Source organism: Aedes albopictus, chromosome 2, assembly GCF_035046485.1.
Source record: "Aedes albopictus strain Foshan chromosome 2, AalbF5, whole genome shotgun sequence".
NCBI lineage: Eukaryota > Metazoa > Arthropoda > Insecta > Diptera > Culicidae > Aedes > Aedes albopictus.
This window is the reverse complement of record NC_085137.1, coordinates 501,604,119-501,628,470: the sequence shown is the minus strand read 5'-3', so window position 1 is coordinate 501,628,470 and position 24,352 is coordinate 501,604,119. Positions and strand designations below refer to the sequence as shown.

Here is a 24,352-nt window from a genome sequence, read left to right as displayed (position 1 = left end):
CGGGAGCTACGTCCCCGAAAAATATCACACCGAACTTCCACTTTTCACATATGGGTTTTGTGTTTCCCTTACTTGTTCACTACTGCATGCACATTGAAGGGTGATTCCTCCCAGCAAAAATATAGGTTCCATTTCCTCAATTAAACGAAAAAACTGGCAGGAATTCGCCAATGTGGAGTTTGGTATTTCACTGGGATGGAATCAAACCCTCAAGTGCAGCACACACAACTTACCCAGGCTGACGTCGGTTCGCAAGTGGCAAGAGTGAACGCGGTTGGGTGACGCCTGGAGTTGTTGCTACGCAAGCAGGGGTCTGCTTGACAGTTCGCATCACATTCAAATGCGCTATATCGCCTGCTGTGATCAATCTCCTTTCCACAGCTTTATGCAGTACATCTTATATCTCACAGTATGTGCTTTTGTCGATATAAAATTCGATCAGTTTATTTTAATCATTGTAGCAATATGGCAGATATTTTGCAAACTTTTAATGATGGAACAGAAAGCCTGTTTTGTGAGGATTCTGCTGTATGTATCAACTTTGCTCAATTTCAACGGTTTTCGCTATAGGAAGCGAATCCAACTGATCGAATTTTTAATCGACAAAAGCACATACGACCTATTCAAATCGAGCTCCAGATTTTATTTATCGAATCATCGCTTTTCAAATTCGCCTTCATGGTTGTTCGGCTTCCGACGCCCAACGCCCCTTTCTCTCGCTCGCAGAGTTGACAACTCACCACTTTCTTCTGACGTTTCTAGCTGTCAAAACACCCGCAGTTGTACACATCGCATCGCAGCGCTGCATCAACAAAAATCCTCCGCATCAGCACGAAAAGCACCTTAATTTTTACGAGAAAAAGTTTTATCAAATCACACAAGAACCGAAAATGGTATTCGCCAAGTCGTGGGAAGACTTCGAGATCGCCGCCGAGAACATGTACATTGCCAACCCGTGCCAGTGTCGGTTCACACTGAAGTACACCCACCAGAAGACGGCCGTCGTCCTGAAGCTGACCGACAACGCCAAGTGCGTCCAGTTCAAAACCGAGGTGCTGTCCGATCTGAAGAGAATAGAGAAGTTCACCGGCAATCTGATGTGGCTGATGGCGTCCAAGGAACAGTGATCGGATTCAGGGAAGGGGTCACAAGTCGGAATCCGTTCCAAGTGGGACCATTTGGGGGTGTTCGTTCGTTCTTTTTTTGTAGGATAAGTGTGGATTTTTTTTCTCTGTTGCCGAGTGCATGTGATGGGATGAAATAATGGATTTTACGCGAGAAATATAGATTCCGTACATGTGCAAAAGTTTGAGTGGTGTTTTTATTTCTATGTTGGTACCTATTTAACCCTTTATAAGGCCGAGAAAACTAGAAGAGTTATCATCGCATACTATTAATTATGCAAATGATTATATACATGATTACATATACAAATCAATTTTTGTTTAAAAGAAACTCTCAAAAATCTAGGTGGCAATATAGTTGCCACTGCCCGTTTAGGCCAAAAACGCTGGTGGCAATATAGTTGCCACTGCCCGTTAACCCCCAAAACGAGCTTTTGAGGTGGCAATATAGTTGCCACTGCCCGTTTAGGCCACCAGCGCTGGTGGCAATATTCTTGCCACTGCCCGTTTAGGGTACTTTTCTTCTTTTGACTTCGACAAAAAGCCGGAAAAGAGATTTTAGAGTGGATTGGGGCTTAACCCATAATATAAACTGTGTAGTTCAGCTCATGTCAACCCAGAATTTGATTATATCTTAAAATATTTACCAAATCTATAGTTTTACAATAAATTTGAGCTAATTTTCTTCACGCGGTCAAAATTAGCCATTTTTGAGACTACAAATTGCTCCTAAATTGTTGTTAAAGCTTTGTTTAGTACCAAAAAAATACCAGGCGTTGTTAGTAGTCCCAATTTTGCGTAAACCAAAAATAAAGTTCGAAATAAATTGTTTTAAAACAGAAAAAAAAATACAAACAGTAGGTGGCAGTATAGTTGCCACTGCCTTATAAAGGGTTTAATCTATCCTTCTTCTTGGCGTAACTTCCCTACTGCGACAAAGCCTGCTTCTCAGCTTAAGAGTATGACACTCTTTGACCAATGCCCTTAGGGTGCTATTACACTCTTTGCCCAGACGCCAAATATTTGACCACTTTTGACAGATAAATTTTGGCAGGTTGTTTGGCTCTGTTTGTCCCTATTCGTTTTTCGAGAGTGACAAACATTTTTGTTTGCCAGGTACACCTTGGTCAAAATTTAACTGTCAAAAGTGGTCAAATATTTGGCATTGGTCAAAGAGTGTCATACTAGCTTTAGTGTTCTATGAGCATTAGACTGGGTCAACAAAGTCGATTTTTTGGAACAATGCTTTTTCGATTCCTTTTAGCGTCCAAAACAACTGTGCAGAATTTGGGAGCGATTGGTTGCGTCCCCGAATTCCGCTTTGCGATTGAAGTTTGTATGGAATTTAGTATGGGAAAACGTGCTTTTTTGCATTTTTCTCATAAATTGAAATTTTTCGTCTAAAACTATCTAACTAATGACGTTGAAGCATAGCCTAGGATATGCCGAAAAACTTTGCCAAAGACCGCAAAGTGATCCGACACTTGTGAAAAAAGTTATATCGCACAGATTGCCTGGTGGTGCTTATCATTTAACATGTAAAGGAATAATATCAATAAGAAAATCTCAGTTTTTGGCCTAAGTTACCAAGCGAATAACTTTTTTCACAAGCGTCGGATCACTTTGCGGTCTTCGGCGAAGTTTTTCGGTATATCCTAGGCTATACTTTAACGTCATTAGTTAAACGGTATTAGACAAAAGAAGTCAACTTATTAGTAAAATGCAAAAAAGTACGTTTTCCCATACTAACTTCCATACAAATTTCAATCACAATGCGGAATACGGGGACGCAACCAATCGCTCCCAAATTTTGCACAGTTGTTTTGGTCGCAAAAAGGAGTCAAAAAAGCTTTGTTCCGGGTTGATGCGGTCAAATTTAAAGTTTCTCCATACAACGTTGACCCACTCTAATGAGCATTTCCACAGTTATTAACAGAAAGCATTCTCTGCCAATGATCATTTTACATGTGTATATAGTGTAGTAGGCATGAATATTCCTAATCACTAAACACACTCTTCTAGGGTTAGTACACCATTACCATTGTTATACTTCTCCGGCACCTCCAAGCAGTATTACCTCGGAGGAGGGTGTTATTTGCACCACTCCCAATTTGTTATTTAGAAACGCGCCTAAGACCCCCTAGAACTCCCCTCAGACTTCCAGGTATTCCCTCATGAAACTCCCTGAGACCTCCTGAAATTCACCTGAGACCGCCTAACCTAACCCGTTTGTGAAATCTTGCGACAACCGTGAGATACGCAACAGCTGTAACAGCCTCGCAATTCTTAAAACATTGGTCTTTAAAGATTCATACGCACATTTTCCATCGGATTTCAAGTATAACTGACATCCCAAGGAACAATCACTCATTTAACCAACATTGCAATGGCATTTTTATTCCACATTTAAATTGAATTACAATTTAACATTATTTCATCACAGCTTGTAAACAGGCGTTGTTCGAACAAAAGTGGAGAAGTTATTCAGCAATCTTTTCAGCAAGCGCGATACAGGAAGTAATATGTGTTTATATCAGCCTCATATTAAACTTTTCAGCTATAATAACTTGCTGCGAAAACAAAAACAAATTGATGTGCGAGGTGCAATTATAGTTCAATCATGTTTATTTGTCCCATCTAAACGCATTTATAACACACAAGCACTTCTAAAAATTTCTCAACCTGGGATTTGAACTCGTGCTCTCCCAATCACCCGTCGCATGCCTTACCGACTACGCTATCCTGGAATTGGTAAGTTGCTCGCTGAGAGTGAAACATCTTCACAAAGCTGTGAAAGATCAATATTTAGATTTATAAAAGGTTGTAAATATTTATAAAAAAAAGTTGTGAAGATGACTACAACTTTGAAATTGCTATGAAAATTAGCAAATGTTTCGAATATTTCGCATTGGTGTGAATCAAACATCAATACAAATTTAATAATGTGGAACGTTCCAGTGCTGCTCTATTATAATCACTTTGATCTGTTGTTCAATCGAAAAGTGATAATCGAACAAATAAATCAAAAATCCGTTTATACAGCTTACTGTTAAACCATTCCCACAATAGCTGAAGTATTGAACATCAACAGCATTTATTCAACTTATGTAGACAATTATTAGCTTTCGGGAACTGTGGAACATAAGCTTTTTAACGCGTAAAAAAAAGTTCTTCTTCAGCTTATATTAAAGCTAGTAAGGGCAAATCGAACAAACAACAATTGCTGACGTTTGTGAGACTTATAATTAAATTGCCGTTCACATACGTGCCAAATGTTGCATTTTGGCTTATTTACAATGTAAATAGCATCATTTCAGCTTATTATTCATCATTTGGTTTTGTTCAGCTGCGAACCCTATTAAGTATTAACAACAGTAACTGCATAACAGCTTATTGAGCAAACACTTATGGAAGAAAGCTTTCTTAAACTCTTATACAGCAAAAATGTTAGTTGGGAATGATATAAACCAGCAATAGTTCGGCATGCATGCTTATTTATGACTTTGAATTGTTCCTTGGGATGCTGTACTGAGTGAGACTGAATGCTTAATTATTAGGGCACATCTTTATTGATTCCCTACAGAAACGCTTGGCGAACCCCTCAGAGAAATTCAGGTGGATTTTTTTCAAATACTTGATGTTTTTACGAAACTTCAAGAGAAATGCATAGACCAATCTACAGAGTTCTTGATAAGTTCTTTGAACTCAATTCTAATCTAAACAGCTTGCGTGAGTCCTACATAAACCATACATAAACATGAGCTTATGGCTATAACTTGGTTGAACTGCTGGAGGGAAATAGAAGAATTATCGAGAAATATCATGTAGAACCATGAGTCAAATGCCAGGTTGTCAACCTGGAGAGATTTCAGCTGCAAGTGTTGAAGGTTTTTTTTGTTGAATTATTGTACGACTTGCTTGTTTAATCGCTTGATTATTTTCTACAGGATAACCTTGACCAAGATCTGAAGCAATGTATAGTTTAATATCTGAATAAGTTTGTAATTGACTTCTTCAGCGGTGTTGAGATAATTCCATATTCGGAATCTGCATGTAAAACTGAGCCAAAATCCAAATTTTCATAAATTTTGGTTTCCGGGAACCTATTTAAAAATCAGTTTGAAGTTTGTATGGGAGCGATTTGTCGAATCACCCCTCGTCGCATTTTGTATTGGGAGGAACTGTCAAGCAGTTGTCCAGCTGTCAAAAGGTGATTTCTAAAAATCTCTTTGAAATAGATTTTAAGAATCAAAATAAAGTTCTAAAAATCTGAAAAAATCATAGTTGTTCAGAAAAAGGTGCTCTTTCGTATAAAATCAAAAAACCAATACATTTTTTTTTTCTAAATTTAAAAACCCAATTGTTGTCCCAACCTTGGATGAATCTGTGAAATTTATAATGGAAATTGATTGTGAAATCTATGGATGGACGGTTTATGTAAAGACCAATCCTTATTTAAGTTTTGGGAGAATCTGAAGAAACATATTGTAAAACATATATCAGGGAATCCTGGTGCAATCAACAATATCTGCCATTATCTCAGTGAAAAATCCTAGTGAATTATCTCAAGGAAGTCCTATAGAAATCTAAGAAAAGTCTTATAGCTAATCAGACGAAATTTCCGAAGCAAAATTCCTGAGATCTTTTAAATCCACGAATAATTTCCTACATAAAACACATAAAAATTTTCTGTAAAATCTAGGAAACTTGATTGTTGAAAAGCTGGAGGACTTTCTTGCGAAATCTCTGGCAATTTTTGCTGTGTAGGACATATCCTTACTGTAGGATGACGCTGTTTACCATACCATTAAATCACCAAATTTCCTGTTTATACCTATGACGGAGGTAGATGTCTCCGCAGCTCTGATAAGTTCGAATCCTTAGATAATCAATGATGTCGTCGATTTACATTATTCATACTAGGTGTAGTGAAATTAATGAATAACGAAATGACATTTTTGTGACATTTTCAATCCCTGTACCAAAGCACAAAAAAAATCTGGTGGAAATCTTGAAGCATAAAATAAGCATAAGTCCTGGGACAAATCCTGGTGATACTTATTGCTACATGCCGGTTTAGCAGACCTCTGAGAGAAATTTCTTACATGGATCCTGGGTTTAGCTGAACTCTTTGAAAACGACCACGTTCTGATTGACGGATGGCACTTAAGCACTAGCGAGCGCAGAATTCTTGCTTAGGGAGTGGGCACTACAATGATGGTGCAATTTATGATCAATAATCATATAGTGTTACACGCAATATGAATTCCCATAAAGAAGTTTCAACATGCTGTGGTGCTAACATCGCCAAGTAGTTACCTCATATTGGGATTCTGGAGAAGGCGATGGTGATCATTTCAAGGCAAAGCAAAACTTCAATATGAAGTCATTATTCCGACTCTTATAAAATGTTATAAACATATCATATACAATGGAAAAAAGCGAGAAAATTATCAATTATACAAAAAATAATGTCGTTGTGAATGAATTTCAATCTTGGACAATTAGTGATGCTAGCGTTAGAGAAGACTCCATAGATTGAGTCAGAATTCATAGATAGACAATTTCGGTCGGAATCCTTGTTGCAATCTACAGAGATTCTTCAAGGATCCATGCATGAAATCCTGCAGTAATTCCCCCAGAAATTCTTCCAGGAATTTCTCGAGAAATTTCTTCAAGATGCCTCCAAGAATTTCTTCCAGGAATTTCTCCACGGATTCCTTCAGAAAATCCTAAAGGAATTTCTTCCAGACCTCTTTCAGTAATTCCTTCAGGGATTCATTGATGAATTTCTTCAGGAATTCCTCAAAAAAAATCTCCAGGAATTCCTCCAGAAATTTCTCGAAGAGTTCGTTCAGACATTCCTCCAGAAACTTCTCCAGGAACCCTTATATGTCTCTCCAGAAATTCCTCCAGTAAATACTCCAGGAATTCCCCCATAAATACTTCCAGGAATTCCTCCAGCGATTCCTCCAATATTTCCTCCAGGCATTGCTTCGCGGATTCCTCCAGAAAATTTGAAAGAAATTTCTCACGGAACTCTTCCAGCAGATCCTCCTGGAATTCCTCGAGAAATTCCTCCATGGATTCCTCAAAGAAAATCCTAAAGAAATTTCTTCAGATGTTCCTCAAAAATTTCTCCAGAAATCCGCCATAGAACTACTGCAGGAATTCCTCCAGGAATTTCTCCAGGAATTCCTAGATAAATTCCTTCAGGAATTCCTCCAGAAATACCTCCAGGAATTCCTCCAGGGATTCCTCCAAAAAATCCTCTAGGAATTTCTACCAGCATTCCTCCAGAGAATCCTAAAGAAATGTCTCCCGGAACTCTTCCAAGAATTCCTCCAGAGATACTTTCATGGATTTCTCTAGAAATTTCTCCAGTAATTCCTTCAAGAATTCGTCCATGAGTTCCTCCTGGAATTTCTCCACAAATTCCTCCAGAAAATTCACTAGGAAATTCCGCTAGAATTCCTCCATTAGTTCCTCCAGTGATTCGTCCAGGAATTCCTCCACGGATTCCTTCAGAAAATCCTCAAGGATTTTTTCCCGGAACTTTTCCAGAAATTTCTCGAGGAATTCGTCCATGGATTTATCAATCGGTGGAGTGTCTTCAGAAATTCCTCAAAGACAATATTCTTTAGAATTTTCTCCAGGTGTTCCTCGAGAATTCCTCCAGGAAGCGCAAAATATTTCTCCAAAAATACATCAAAAAAATTCCATCGGGAATTCCTCCATTAATTTCTCCTGAAATACATCCAGGAATATTTCAGGAATTCCTCCACGGATTTCTCCAGAAAATCCTAGAAAATTTTCTCCCGGAACTCTTGCAGGAATTACCCAGAAATAACTCCAGGAATTCCTCAAGAAATTCCTCCAGAGTTTCCTAGATGGATTTCTTCAGATTTTTTTCTGGAATTTTTCCAGGAGTTTCTTCAGGAATTCCTCCAGAAATTCCTCTAGGTATTCCTCCAGATAATCATTTAAAAATTTCTCCAGGGATTCCTCCATGGATTTTCCCAGCAATTTCTCCAGGATTTTTTTTTTCAGGAATTCCTCCAGGGATTGATCAATAAATATCTTCAGATATTCTTCAAAAATCCCTCCAGAAATTATATTAGAAATTCCTCGAGGAGTTCCTCCAGTCATTCCTACAGGAAGACGCAAATATTTTTCAAGAATTTCCTCAAAGAATTCCTCCAGGGATTCCTCCAGAAATTCTTGCGGGAATTTCTCCAATTTTTTTCAGGAAATTTTCCAGAAAAACATCAAGGAAATCCAAGAGAGTTTCTTCTTGGGATTTCTCTTAAAATTGTTCCAGCAATTCCTCCATGGACATATCCTGGGGATCCTCCAGAGATTCCTCCAGGGATTAATCCTGGAATTCTTTCAGAATTTCCTCCAGGAGTCCCTCCAGGGATTCCTATAAGCATTCCTCCACGGATTCTTCCAGGGAGTTTTCTACGGATTCTTTTGGGAACACCCCGAACACAAAATCCTAAAGGATTTTTTTTCCAGAACTCTTCCAGGAATACCTTCAGAAATTCTTCGAGGAATTCCGCGATAAACTCCTCCAGGGAATCCTCCTCGGATTCCTCCAAGAATTTCTCCGGGGTTTTTCCAGAAATTTCGTCAGGAATTCATTTAGGGGTTCATTTATGAATTTCTTCAGAAATACCTCAAAAATTCCTCCAGGAATTCCTTCAGAAATTCCTCGAGGAGTTCGTTCAGACATTCCTCCAGAAATTGCATATTTCTCCAGAAATCCCTCAAATAACTCCACCAGGATTATAACTTCAGAAATTCTTCCAAAGATTTCTCCTGAAATTTCTATTAGGAAAAATCATCTAGAAATGTCTGCCAGAATTCCTCCAATATTTGCTCCAGGGACTCCTCCAGGAATTACTCCACGGATTTCTCCAGAAAATCCTAAAGAAATTTCTCACGGAACTCTTCCAGGAAATCCTGCTGGAAATCCTCGAGAAAATTCTCAAGCAATATCTTCAGGAATTCCTCCAGGGATTCATCCATTAATTTCTTCAGGAATTCCTCAAAAAATACTTCAGAAATTTCTCCATGAGATGAAATGTTTCAGAAATTTCTCGAAGAGTTCCTTCAGAAATTCATCCAGGAAACTCCTGCAGGAACTTCTCCAGGAATTCCTTCAGAAATTGATCCAGAAATTATTCAAAAAATTTCTCGACAAATTCCTCCAGAAATACCTCAATAAATTCCTCCTGGGATTCCACCATAAATTCCTCTGAGAATTTCTACCAAAATTTCTCCAGAGAATCCTCCCGGAACTCATCCAAGAATTCTTCCAGGTCCAGGGTTACATTCATGGCTTCTTCCAGGAGTTCCTCCAGAATTTCTTCCACATATTCCTGCATATTTTTTTTTTCAGGAAGTTTTGCAGAAAAAAAACTCTAAATCAAGATGGAATGGTGTGGAGGGCAGATACATGGAGACCCGAGGCAGCGAGAGAAATGGCTACATCAATACAGCAGGGAGCCTCCCATGAGCGATGTTAATGATGCTATTCAGCAGCTCAAAAACAATAATTGAGCAGGAAAGAATGGTTCGAAGTTGAACGCATCAAAATGAGACCGGAAATATTATGTTTCCAGTTCAAAACCGAATTAGCGACATTTTTTCTTTGACTTCCGCTGCTTTTGCCTTGCGTTAAACACAATGTCGGAAGTGGGGCGCTGTATAGAGCACCAGGTGTACAATACAGCGCCCCACTTCCGACATTGTGTTTAACGCAAGGCAAAAGCAGCGGAAGTCCAAGAAAAAATGTCGCTAATTCGGTTTTGAACTGGAAACATAATACTAATAGGCCGAATCTGGGAGAGCGAACAGCTACCGGAGGAGTGGAAGGCGAATGAGCCTAGACAGCAGTGCTACGATAGACAGGAATGCCTTCGAAGTGGTAGAAGACTTTGTCTACCTCGGTTTCCTAATAACGTCAGATAACAACGAAGGCCCAGTATCAGTGGATGTCAGGCTTACTATGGGCTCCTCAAAAACCTGCAATCGAAAACGAGCTTGCTGCCCTCTCGGCGTACCTAGGGTTTGGAAGGTAATAAAGGCTGGAAGGATACGATAACATGTCCTGCCTACAACACAACATTGCAGGACAACAACCCTGCAAAACGATTCACAGGAGATCTGGACGGTGCAAGAGGACCTGGAGGGTAGCGTGCAAGGTGGAAAGAAATCTGGCGAACGTTGGGCGTGACCGACGTTGGAGAGCTGCAGCTGCAAATCGAGTATTATGGCGGAAAATTGATTCAGTGTTATCATGAATTTGATGTTGAACTAAATAAATCAAGCCAAACATTTCAATAGGTCCTATCTGCATTTGAGAGGCTCTCTTTGTTCAATTTCTCTTTCAATTATTGCAATGTAATGGCACACTTTTCAACTATTTTCGCAGTACAAATCAAAAGACGATTGTTTTGACTATCGTTCAATGCAAGGAGACAATAATAATACAAAGAAACAGCTAAGATAATAACGAAAGAGAGGGAAACCAAAGAGAGCCTCTCTTCTGCAGATTGGACCTTTAGACATGTTTGGCCTGAAATGAAAGGAAGTCTTTCAAATCCTATTATAGTTGATGGCATCACACATGCCAACTTTTTGAAGTTTTTGTTTATCTGTCTAACAAACTTTTGTAGTATTTGAGTGTGTTTATTATTTTGTGTGTATGTATTGTAATTCTTTATGTTATTCTTTATATTGATATGTATCAAATGTGTCGTTTATTTATGCTTCATAGTCAACATGTTTGTGTATCTGTTTTGTATGCTGTAACAACAAAGAGTAGTACCGGAATACCGTCTACCCCCGTTGGTTTGACCGCATCTAATCTGAACACTTTTTAATTTGACCCCTTCTAATATGCACATCTTTCAAACTAAAAATGGTTCAAACGTCATTCTGCTCAAGGAACGGGGTGAAACGGAACGCAGAATCAAAACAAAACAGCAAAAAGAGTCACCATCAGTGTGTTTTTCGATGCCCACAGGGTAACTAGAAGTTCAAATTAAAAAATAAACCCCGTTGGTTTGCATGAGGTGTCGTTCAAACCAACGGGGGTAGACGGTAGACGGAAAAGGAAAGGTGATATAGAAATAAAGTCCCAAACGTAATGATTCGACTTTTACCATCATCACTTTTGGGAAACTTGGTCCCGAAAAAATGTATGTGTTACTATTTGGTTTTTTATTACTTTGAACGGTTTTCGTATCCGATGATGAAATAAACACAATCAGAGATTATATGCGCATTTGCTAGAATCGTCTTACACGTTATAAACATATCTATTTGTAGTATATTATGCACTGGTTCCCATGTCAAGAAAATTAAACACTTTGTTCGAGAAATCTTGCCTTTGGTTATGTCCCCATTGAATCTGTTTCAATAATGCATGCAATCCATCGATCCAGTAATTTCATTATAAAATATATAGTTTTCCTTTGCGTGTATCGATAAATATTCTGTTCGCAACCGATGTCTCTATCTTGCTGTTTTCCCTCTAAATGCGAGCCGGTTTGCTAGTATTAATTGTTTTAGATTTTTTTTTCTCTATCAGGTCTTTGAATTTTGAATTTCCGTTTTGTTTTGCAGCATACACGTGTGCTTAATTTACTATCGCACTTTGGCGCTTAGTTTATATACCGAAACAATTTAGTCCCAATAAGGTCACGACATTCCGAAAATCGGGGTTTGCAAAGGATTTTTCTACACCTACCGGAAAATGGGTTTTATGTTTTTCTATACGCTAATTTGTGTACCTTTTACAGATGTTCATTTAGGGTTGCTAGTAGAAGTTATAAGAAACGTGTATGCAACCAATGGTGGTCGCATAAGCATTTCAGTTAACTACTACTGGCATGTTTCAAGTGAATTTCAATAAAATATTAATATCATTTTCTTTTTTTCTTCGTAAGAGGATTAGCATCCAAACAATTGATTTAAATTTTCGATTGAAATCATCTAGATAGCATAGGCCAAATTAGTGGATGGACACATTTCGAGTAATATCGATAAGAGGAGTTAGAGAGGGGAAATTTGTAGTTCGAGAGTTTTATAAGTGTTGATTGAATGATCTACCCTGCTTTTGGGTCCCTTCTTCGTTATTTTTTTTTCAGCGGATCTACAATGATTGGGCTTCGACTGCGGATTGAAACATTCACGAATATGCTTATGCAACCATTCTTAAATTACTGTGGTGTTACGTTTTTCCGTTCGACTGTTTTGCAGTTTGTAAAAATTACATTTCCATGAATATTTCAATCCCCAAGCTTGACTCAAAGCAGACGGAAATAAAAAAGAGGTACATAAGTGTTCTTTCTGGATGTGGTACAAGTGGTAACGTTTCGATTGAATTCATCCACGTTCCTCTCCGGGGTCGAGTCAGTCACTCAAGGTCACTCTCCAACTCGGTAAATTAAAAATGTATTTTATTTAGATAGGTGATTATCCAACTTGTGTGCTGTATTGTGCTTTAATCATGATTTATATTGAAAATTGTATGCAGTGGCAGTGATGTTAAAACGATTCGGGAATCAGGGAATGTTCCCTTAATTTAGTGAAATATTTATGCTGCCTCGATCGGATCAGAAGTAGGACATTAAACCACAGAGAACAGACATCCAGGCTAGAACAAATTTCATTCGGAAAGTTGTGTAAGGATTTGAATCTTTACTTGAGTAAGGTTGCAAACCAATACACGATGACAACACTAACGCCACCAAACACCATATTGCCACAGTCAGTGGTGAATTGAAACATTTCAAGTGGTGAATTAAATTTGCTTGGGAAATTAACCGATTGCAGCGCCACGCTATTGCCACTTGAGTTGTCGATTTCAAATGGCCGTTAAATTCCTTACACAGTTTCGGAACTGGACTTGGATGTCTGTTCTCTGTGATTAAACGATAGTTAGAACAGATTAAACCTTAAATATACGAAATATAGCTTAAAATATACGAATGGCAAAATAACTTTCATAAGGAAATCAAGAATCAATAACCAATCCCAAGATATACATAAACATAAAACTAAAATATACACACATATAAAACAATGAGAAAAAAAAACAAAAAAGAAACTTACCGAAAATGAAACAAAACATTTGTAAAGCTCAATAGAAGCGGAAAGCGCGTTCCGCCCGTTATGTCGTTGCCCGTGTACGGTCTCTTCGAAATTTACTGTGTCTGCTGTTGGTCGTCTTCGTCGTCGTTGCAGTTGTCGTATTTGCTGCATCCGCCTCCACTGGTTCAAAATCTACGCGAGTTACGACCCGCGATCGCCAACCAATCTGGGGCTCTAACCAGCGTGTACCGACTTACGTGGGTGGGGGTTGAACAATTGTAGTGTTTTGAGTTCGTATTGTGTATGCATACGAGAAAGAGTTTGGGAGAGTTTCGGTGAGTATTCCAACGAAAGCGGCGAAGGTAGGGCGTAATACCCGTACGCATACATGGAACGAAAGAAAGAGAACGGAAGATTAGAGGGCGAGTGAGATGCGTGAATGTGTGAATTGCTATGACTGATGTCGATGGGATGTGTCATTTTGTTGGTAGTGTGTTATGTTGTTTATGTAATTCTTTATAATTCTACACAATCCACTATAATGATATACTAGATGTAGTCCGCTTGTAAATGATAGGTTGAAATTTAATGATGAACTTACAAAGAAAGAACAGTTAAACTGAGCAAGTCTAAACTACTCAATTGTGCCTCTGTTACCATGGGTGATACAATATCCTATGAAGTCTTTTCTCAATCTTTAGTTCAGCTACACAAGAGCAGCAGCTTTCTGTTATCCATGAAAGGATTGTAATAGTTTTCCTGAATCTATTTTAAAATATTTGAGCTTTAGCGACTAGGAAATGAAAATGACTAATAACGCATCTACAACATGTCACATAGTTGGTACGTTTGCGAGCAAAGACTGTTACTCCAGCTATTAACTACGAAAGTAACATAATCAACATTAGTTGATTATTCTAAAAACTGTATTTATATCCGACCCAAAACTAGAGCCTGAATGGCTTCAGCCACCTTCTCAAACATTTCCAGGTTTTCTTCACGTTCCATCTACTTCTCTGAATTCACTGCTGCTTCAATCGTTCTGGTTCTGATATTTTCGTAGGCTCGTCGACGGCATTCTTCCTCATTAGGAACACCAATTACTGCTTATTCCACAGCATCTGCATTTTTGTTTTTTTTTTCGACGTTCGTTAAGAAACCTCAACGCAATAATTTATGACGTCATCGAATGGTTCTATGTCAGTTTCGTACGTACCAAACGTACCTACGCCGTTGATGAGGCCTGGCAAGTATCTTCTCCAGACGTCGTTCCGTACAGAGATCACACTTCGTTAGGCTGTTCTACATGGCTAATGATCGTATGCATGAATCAAACAACCCCTCTCAATCGGTTAAACCAAGCCTCGATCCCAAATCTTGGAATCGTTCATTGTCCAGTGACTTCGTGAACATAACGGCTTCTTGATCTGATTCCAGCCGCAACGTGGTCTCTCAGGAAATAATGTTCAATATCAATATACTTGATCCGTTCCAATTTCACGTTCACTGGCATTGCCAATACATCCACGATTGTCCTCAAATATTGGGATTGGTTCCTTCTTCGAGTCGTCGTCCAGATCTTCCAGAAGTTCGCCTAACTAAATCGCCTCACTAACAGCGGTGCTACGTAGCGGTGCTGAGGGCCACGTATTCCGCTTCTCTCGACGAAGTAGATACAGCTACCTGTTTTCTGCTTGCCCGCGATGCGGTTGACCCGAACACCTCGAAGACTAAACCAGTTAAAGATGTTCGGCCCTCTTGTTCGGACGTCCAATCTGCATCCACAAATCCAGTTAGAGGTGACGAGGGAACTTGGTAGTTCCCTTCAGATATCTCACAACGCGCTTCATGGCTTGCCAATGATGTTCCACCGGGTCCTGCTGGCAACGGCCTAGGTAGCTCACCGGGAAGCAGAGGTCAGGTCGAACACAAAGCATCTGGTACATCACGCTTTCAAGTAGTTCACTATAGGGTTCCAGGGTTTTATTTCCGGATCGACTCAATTGCAGTCCCTTTTCCATAGGGCTTCTCGTCGCATTGCAGTCCGTTATGTTGAACTTGTTCCGAATCTTCTGAGTGTTGTTCTCCTGAGACAGCATCAGAATTCCTCTTGTGCGGTCGTAGTCTATCTTCATGCCCCGGAAGAATCTTGCCTCGCCGCAGTCTGACATTCCAAATTCACGAGATCATTGTTGCTTTCAGCTTCCAACGATCAGTAGATCATCCACACACAACACCAAGTAGACTCCATAATCCTTGTTCGTGAAAGTATACAGGCAATAATCTCTCTTCGACCTCGAAAATCCGAGTTTCCGCAACACTGCATTGATTTTCACATTCCAGCATCGTGGAGATTGCTTTAGTTAAGAAATTGACATCCTGGTGCAACGATCATGATTATCGTACTTTAGAATGCCAGTTAAATAGTCCAATGACTTCAGTAGGTCGGCTCCAGAGGCACGTTCTCCAGTGACATACCCGAAAACTTGTGCTCCCGTTCGCTGCGCCTCGTGGACTATTTATCTGAATTTATGATTATTGAAGGAATATCTCACAATTCCCTGTGGTCCGATGTTACGGGTAACTAACCTCATTCAAGTTCACGCCACTTTCACCTCAATTTGTATACCTTTTGCCTTACAGAACTTCATCTGATTCTCGAGCCAATATTCCCGTCCCTGATCGACGGTCAACTTCCATATCTATGTTCCGAACATGGCCGTCACCATCATCGCCTCGTTATTCTTAAACTTATTCAAAAACTTGCATCTTTTTCTTCAGAAGGAGCACCATTGCAAAGTTCAACTAGTCGTCGATGAAGCTGACAAAATACGGTAGACGCAGACTCTATCGGTCCACAGACAACCGAATGGACTCTTCCGATGAGTCACGTTGCTCGTTCTCTCACGTTCCGTCAAATAGCTCTCGACACATCTTACCTTGAACACAGGCGCCACAAAACTTGGAGCTTGTCAGGTTTGAAGTTTAGTCTGCACCATCGTCTTCATTCCGATTTCACACATTAAACCAGGTTTAACTATATGGGTAAGCCTGGCTTACGGCTTAAGCCGAGGTGAAGAAATCGGCCCCTAGTCGCCGGTGCCACAGATTTGTTACGTCCGAACTGTTTGCAGGTATGGACAACTACAATTTGGATTTCTTTGTTTGCTCGACGTACAGGCAAGGATCAGCTGTTGTACTGCGAAATCCCATCTTTCTGAATACACTCGATTCTTTTTTTTTTTGCATGGGTCGTTTTTTTTTTACTATAATTTAGTCAATTTTGAACCAATTGACTTGATTTTTTGTACACGGATATTATTGACCGTGCCTATGTGTACAAAATTTCATGAGAATTGGTTCAAAATTGACTGAGTTATAGCAAAAACCCGTGCAAAAAAAGAATCGGGTGTATGCCATTAATTTTGTGGGTTAATTTTGCAGGTTTTTTCGTAGTCTGCACACGTTACTGGGCTGGGATTGTTGTTCTTTAATACTGGAGGTTGCTTCATGTCGATCTTTTCCTGTAGCTCTCCGTATAGGTATGCTGTTTTGATGTCCACATGGCGCACCACCATCCGGTCGCTGCTTCACGATCGTAGCAAATACTAGGTTATAATCCGTCCCGAACTTTTGAGAAAATCCTTGGGCCACTAGTCTGGCTCTGTCTCATTCTGCTTTCGCTTGTAGATCTAGATTTTCATCCTGTCGCCTTACCACCAGTTCGGCGATCTCCCAGGTCCCGTTCTCACGGTGAGACGCCATTTCTTCGTGCATCGCATTTTCCATTATTCGTGTTCTGTACCGTTAACAGTTTCTTCGAATGTTTTCGGCTCTGCTTGATGAACCGTTTCCGTTAACCTTTCTGGACGCACTCCAAGATTCGACCGAGCTGATCGCCGTACTGTCACAGTTCCGCTAGATCCATCACAAACTTGATGTTCAACTTCTGGCACATCCTGATGTGCAGCCTCTCCAGCTTCACAATCATTTCGGCCTCGTAAAATTGCAACGAATTATCAAGTTCACCACGATGAACAACGTCCTCCTGTTCAGCAGAAATAACATCCGTCAATTATACAGGAATTTCGTTAACGCCTTCATCCAACATAGGGGCCCTTCCATGGATCCATCCGAAATCTTCTTCACTTGATCATCAATCTGCAGAAATCTGACATTTTGGTCAATGTTAATTTCTCCGGTTTTAGTATTCAAACATCTGTATGTCTGACTTTCCGTCGCGTTTCTAACAAATGTAAGCGATTTAAACTTCTTCCGCCTCTGTTGAGGCTTCCAGACATACGCAGCACAACATCCGAGCACTTTCAAATGGCTTAAATCCGGTTTCCTGCCAAACCATGCTTCGAACGGTGTAACGTCAGTCGCCTTCGTAGGTAGCCGGTTCTGAAAATATGCCACCGTGTTGGAAGCCTCCGCCCAAAACTTTCTTGATAATTCAGCATCCAATAATATGAAACTATCCGTCAAGCTTGTATTCTTTCTTTCGGCCACGTCGTTCTGCTGTAGCGCGTAGCCGCCAGTATACTGCGCCTTAATGCCTTCTACAGCGTAGAATTTCCGGATTCGCTGACTCGTAAACTCGCCTCCTCTATCCCATCGGATGATTTTAGACTTTTTCTCAAATTGGTTTTCTGTGGAGTGTAAATTCATGAATTCTGTCTCTAGATTTCGATTTCTCCATCGAAAAATACCCCAAGAAACAGACGTAACTGAATAACACTTTCTTAAGCTAAAGTTTGCTGAAGAATGCTTTATTACACTCTTATACAGCAAAACTGTTTGCTGGGACACCATCTTGTTATGGGTGTGATCGTCTATCATGGACGATTAGGTAAATCTGCACATCACTATGAACGATGTCCAGGTACTCCTTTGAAGTCTTAACAGCTGCCAATGGGAACTCCGGTCGTGGTCATTTTTATTAACGTCACTTTACACTATAAAGTTCATTCGTGATGGCACAAGGTGTGAACCACCTAATGCAAGACTGCCTACCCCTTGGTCGGCGAATACACGCTAAAACCGCTCAGCACCTAAAGAGTGTGTAAGCCCTTCTCATAAGTGCATAATTTCCAGACTACACCAAAAATGTGTAACCTTTACACATTCACAAAAACAGCTCTTACACTCTTCTAGATGCGGAATGTCGATTTTTTTTGTTTACCAAGGTCACTAGTAAACCTAGTTAGATTGCCGTACAATTTTTATTTGCGAATTTCACGATTTTGTGGACACAGGAGCAGATTTTGTGAATGTGTAAGGATTATACATTTCTGGTGTAGTCTGGAAATTGTGCACTTTAGTGCTGAGCGGTTTTAGCGTGTAGTGCTGACGTCACATTGCACTAGGCATCCTCCTCCCTTCGATTTCTTAGATACCTCAGGCTGGTGTTCCTCTCTCCCGAGAACTAGAGTTATGCGCGAGTCATTTCCTCTCGTTGAACTTTCCGCTCATGATGATGGACACCATCGTCATTTTCTTTCATGTTCGACTTCAATGCTTAGAGAGCCAACCTCTAAGTCTCGGTACTGCCTTACCCAGTACTTTGTCGAAGTACGACATCTCGCGTATCGTAGCTAACGACTCCTCTTAAGCTCGCCCTCAAACTCTTATCTCTATCCTACTCTACCTATAGCGTCATAGAGCACCAGAGCCCTAATCCACTAGATAGCGCCATAGAGCCCTAATGCCCTAATCAGCTTTATAACCGCCTTCTCAGCGTTACGGTCGTTCACGAATACTTCCAATATTGAGCCGCGAACGCCGTGTTCCGCCCTCAATTCTTCACGTGCTGGACATTCTACTACTGTATGCGTTACAATAGTATTTTTCCGCATCCCTGATAATAGGCCGTATTACCACCGAATCTTGACCCATGAGTTAGCCGAGTGTGTCCGATTCTCAGCCGAGTCAGAATCTTCTGATCCCGAGAACTAGGCACATCTCTCCACTCTTGCGTATCGTTCTTAATCGTTCGTAGGAACGCATCCCGGTTGTGAAGGCAGACCGAGTTTCACGATTCTCTCGAAGTCCGCTTGATCCAGCAGCGGGTTACGTCACAGAGAGGTACCGAAGTGACCTCCAGTCGTGACATCTTTCCCTCAATAATGTAACATTCACACGTCATCTGTATTCCGTAATTCTTTACTTGACATCTGGATCTCTGTGGCCGAATATACGGTGCCATAAGTGTTTACAATTCTTGTTATGTTGACGATTGTTCACCATCAAGAAACGAGTGTCCTTCACTGTGCATCTGTTGCCATCAAATATGGTTCGAACACCTTTCTTTTCATGCTTCGTCCCAGATATCAGATTTTCTTACAGCTCGGGGGCGTAAATACTTCTGTTCATCGTAATCTTGACTTCCTCACCGTTGCTGTCGACACAATTGCTTTTCTGTCTGCACCAGAAATGACCGATCGCACAGTACTGTTCAAACGTAGGAATGATCGTTGGCGATGTGGGATAGACTACCAAGGCTTCGAATGATGAACATAAACGCCTTATTGTCTTCATTTTCACGTACTGCCTTTGCTCTTTCCTTGTATGGCTTCTTCTTGAACCCTTCGTTGTTATTCGTTGTCGCTCCACCGACTATGCTCGACAATCCTTCTTCCTGGTAACCTTGCATTCCACATAACGAGTAGGTTACTGATTTCTGATGCTTACTTCTGCCTCCGATCATCAAAACCTGTTCGTTTAGATTTCCCTTCTGTTTGGACTGCTTCTCTGTTTTGTCAACGAGCTTCTTCTTCACCATTTTAAGTGGGAGTTCTTCTTCATTGCAAACTTCTTAGGCCGTCTTCAAGCAGTTGAATGAAGTCTACGAAGAATGGGGGCAACCTTCAGACATTCTTGTATTTTGAATCCGGAGTTCTCCACCCTTGCGAAGTTCTTCATGGTCTCCGTAAGATACGCTTCCTTGCTTTCTCCAACGTGGCATATCTGATTTGTTATCTGTTTCAGGAGAGTCATCTTTTGTTCTAGCGAAACCTTGTTGTGATGCTCCTTCAACGCTAACGCTACCTATGTCGAATTCGCCGTCGTTTTCTCTTGAATGATGCGGTACTGGCTCTCCTCCAGAGTAAGCTGCATTGAAGCCAGTGCCTTCTCGTTACCATTCATCCAAACTTCAGTTATCGGATTCGGTGCTGTTCCTGGGTCAACAAACATCCATAGTTGCTGTTGTCTTAGCAGAACCACAAACAACCACGGGATTCTCCCGCACTTCCTTACTGCTCCGCTTCTCACATTGTCTTCCATATTGAACTTACCTAGCCTGTTTCAATGATTTATTCAGGTTTTTCAGCTTCGCTGTTAATACCTAATTTTGGTTTCCAGGAAGTTACTGAGAGCACCATAATGCAGCGTCGTAGATGATGTTGAGAACAAAATGTAAGCACTCTAAAATTACCTATGGTTTTTTAATCAATCTATTTTAGGAAAAAAAAATAACCTAGAATAACCGCTACTACTGAACTATCACTAATAAAAAATCTATGAAAACGTGATACGGTGAAGCACTACTATATCGAAAAAAAAAGTTCAATCTACCTTCAATCGCTGCTCGTTTTGCCCTCAAATATCCACCAATAGGAATCTATCTATCAAACTGCTCTCGTTGTATTCCGTGCTGTATCTGTTGCAAATGGTAATGTATGAGTTTCCTATAGTAAGTGTCCATAGTCTAGTGGTCCCGTTGTTGCTGAAGTATCATTTTAGAACGCACTCACACAAATGTTTGCAAAAAACAGTAACAAAACTAAGAAAACCTGGAAAACTGTTTCATGATGGTGGCAGTAAAAGTTGTAGGAAGAAAAACAGTGGGAAACTGGAAGTTGGGATTTCGTTGGGAGATAGTCGTCGTCCTCATGCGTCCAATCGCTCAAACAATCACTTCAGGGTGTCACTCAATAAACTCATCCGAAGGTACTTCGTAGATGGCCTGTCAGCACGAGTATGTGTGTAGTTGGGAAGGAATAGAAGTTACGGATCGTAAAGAGCGGTGAAGAATCGAGAAGAGAGTTTCACAGTTAGAAGAAGGAAGTCAGATTTTGATAGCGCTGTTACACTAACATATCTTCTACATACTATAAATTCTCATCAAACACACTGGAGTTGTCTATTCTAGAATACTAGTAGGTTCGCTTGATTGACTAATGTTTTGTGTCCACTACATCCATATCGTTTCTAATAAATTGCCAATGACTATAAGATGGCTGTGAAAATGCTATGATCAAAATTATCCGATGTAAACTGTAATATTGGTACGTCTAGATGTATGTGTGTCTAACCCTTGTGAGTTTAGATGTACTTGTGATTCTGATTTACCCGAGAAATGTCCACGCCAGTGATCGATTTGACCAGATCCGGGATCTTGTTGACGATTTGGAGCACCTCGCCAGTAAGCTTTGCTGCACCAACCTCACCGGTGCCGCTCGATACCATTGTAATCTTCTTGGCTTGCGACAGCGGAGCCGCAACCTCGGCGGCCACCTGTTAAACAAAGAGGTGATGATTCAGGGAAAACAACTAAACAATTCGCAGAATACTACCTTTGGCAACGTGTCCAACAGCATATCGACCATTGCAGCTTCGCGATATTCTCGCCAGGCTTCGGCCTTCTTTGCCAACTGCTCGGCCTCGGCTTTCGATTTGGCGGCAATGGCAAACGCTTCGGCCTCTCCGCGAACCTTGATCTATTCGAAAGATGTGAATTGTCTTGCCTTTTAGTCTCTTGAACGTAACAGTATTCAAACTTACCGCTTCCGCTTCGGCTTCCGCCTCCAAAATGACCCGGTTTCGATTGGCTTCGGCCAGCTTCTCCAACTTGTACTTCTCGGCTTCGGCCGGTCGCCGTATAGTGGCCTCTAACTCCCGTTCGCGACGAGCCATTTCCTGCTCCTGAACGGCAATCTCCTGCGTACGTTCGATGACCTTGATCTGCATCTGTTCTTCCTTGATGCGTTGCTTGGTCTTGGCCGCCTGCAGTTCGTAGGCCATCTCGGCTTCGGCCTTCTTCGTCTGGACCTCGACGTCGTAGACGGCCTTCTTCAGCTCGAAGTCCCGCTGAGCCTTGGCGATCTCCGTGTCGTTCAGGAACCGAGAGGCCATCCGTTGCTCCTCGGCGATGGCTTCCTTGATGGTGGCGTCGCAGCGAGCCTCCGCTTCGCCGATGCGGGCGTCACGCTTTACTTCGGCCGTACGGGCCATACCGAGGCTTTTGAGGTAGCCCTGTTTGAAGAGGGGAGGAAAAAGAAGGAAAATACGGAAAATGCACAAACAACGGCGCTTTCATGGCATTCGCAGGGTGGCAAAACTCTGCTCTTTAAAAAATCTATTGGTGTGTATGGAAAACCTTGGTGTCAATCTGCACTCTCACACGCACTCGGACACATCGTGTGATTCAACTTGTTGGTCTACTGGACGGTTCACAAATCTTATTTTGATCTTTCAATGGCAATTTCATAACCTCAAAGGAATTTCGCAAGTAAGAAGATTATTTTCGATCCAATATCTACTCCTCTATAGACCTTTATAGACCATTTCCAACTACCTGTCATTCATTTCTAAATACTTGAAGCTTTCGGTGTCTAATAACGATAGACCTATCCCCAAGGTTGGGCATCCAATTGTGCGGTCACTATTCGTGGCGTGCTCCGCTGATACACTCCATCTATCATTGGCGTAACGTCGATTTTTTCCAAGCGTTATTATAGAGTTTTTTCTACGTATTTCTGTGTTTTTGGTGCTCGACAGCATAGAAAGGGTAGGATATGATGCAGAATTTTTTTTTTCTGGGTATCCTAGGTCATCCAAATTACAACAAAACAAAAGTCTACGGGTGTAACGGTAACTTCTTCCATTATACAAAGCTACGATTTGTATTCTATTAAATCCAGCAAGTCTTCTGAAAGTTCAAAAAACTGCATCAGATCAGTCGGGATATCCTAAGTCATCCAGACTGTTCTTGAGTTTAGATCTTAAAGTCTACGCGTGTAACGGTAACTTTTTTCATTATGAAAAGCTACGATTTATATTCTACCACGTCCAGTAAGTCTTCTAAACGTTCAAAAAACGGTATCAGATCAGTCGGCATATCCTAGCTCATCCAAACTGTTCTTGAGTTTAGATCTTGAAGTCTACGGGTGTAACAGGAACTTCTTTCATAATACAAAGCTACGATTTGTGTACTATCATGTCCAATAAGCCATCTGAAAGTTCCTAAGACAATATCACATCAATCGGGATATCCTAGGTCATCCAAACTGTTTTTGAGTTTAGATTCTAAAGTCTACATGTGTAACGGTAACTTCTTTCATTATACAAAGCTACGATTTATATTCTACCATGTCCAGTAAGACTTCTAAACGATCAAAAGACGGTATCAGATCAGACGGGATATCCTAGGTCATCCAAACTGTTCTTGAGTTTAGATCTTGAAGTCTACGGGTGTAACAGGAACTTCTTTCATAATACAAAGCTACGATTTGTAATCTATTAAGTCCAGTAAGCCTTCTGAAAGTTTCTAAGACAGTATCGCATCCATCGGGATATCCTACGCCATCCAAATTGTTCTTGAGTTTAGAATCTAAATTCTACACGTGTAACAGTAACTTCTTTCATTATACAAAGCTACGATTTATATTCTACCATGTCCAGTAAGTCTTCTAAACATTTAGAGGACGGTATCAGATCAGTCGGAACATCCTAGGTCATCCAAACTGTTCTTGAGTTTAGATCTTAAAGTCTACGGGTGTAACAGTAACTTCTTTTATTATACAAAGCTACGATATGTAATATATCATGTCCAGTAAATCTTCTGAATGTTCAGTGGATATCGTCGGATCGGCTGGGGTCATCCAAACTATTATGATGTTTAAAATCTAGCATCTACAGCAGTTTATGTTTCTGTTTTTGGCTATAGGGAGTTATATTGTATAATCTATTATTCAGAATCGTACACACTGTCTTGCAATATGGACAACATGCAACATTGAGTTTACAGCAGTAATAATACCTTTTTTTGCTGTTTTGAGTTACACAACATTAACAACCGTAAGAATTTCATTTATTTGGCGTTAATAACAATTTTAATA

At 40.5% G+C, this 24,352-nt stretch overlaps 2 protein-coding genes across 2 annotated transcripts in view; one reads left to right on the top strand and one right to left on the bottom strand.

Annotated features, from left to right (window-relative positions):
- Positions 1–763: 763 nt before the first annotated feature.
- Positions 764–1,310, top strand: LOC109622566 (signal recognition particle 9 kDa protein). The gene has a single exon (XM_020076963.3). It carries the CDS (start codon positions 891–893, stop codon positions 1,125–1,127), a length of 237 nt encoding a protein of 78 aa, XP_019932522.1. The 5' UTR covers positions 764–890; the 3' UTR covers positions 1,128–1,310.
- An 11,837-nt stretch (positions 1,311–13,147) lies between these two features.
- Positions 13,148–24,352, bottom strand: part of LOC109622563 (flotillin-1) — a 40,816-nt gene continuing 29,611 nt past the window's right edge. Inside the window, exons 4-7 of the mRNA XM_062854418.1 lie at positions 22,017–22,487; positions 21,809–21,952; positions 21,585–21,749; positions 13,148–13,481 (exon numbers count right to left, since the gene is read on the bottom strand). Coding sequence (XP_062710402.1) covers positions 13,464–13,481; positions 21,585–21,749; positions 21,809–21,952; positions 22,017–22,487 — 798 coding nt within the window. The 3' untranslated portion in view covers positions 13,148–13,463. The remainder of the gene's footprint in view (positions 13,482–21,584; positions 21,750–21,808; positions 21,953–22,016; positions 22,488–24,352) is intronic.

What these genes read in the sequence shown, in the direction of transcription:
- LOC109622566 (XM_020076963.3), top strand. Translation starts at nt 891, where the DNA reads ATGGTATTCGCCAAGTCGTGGGAAGACTTCGAGATCGCCGCCGAGAAC.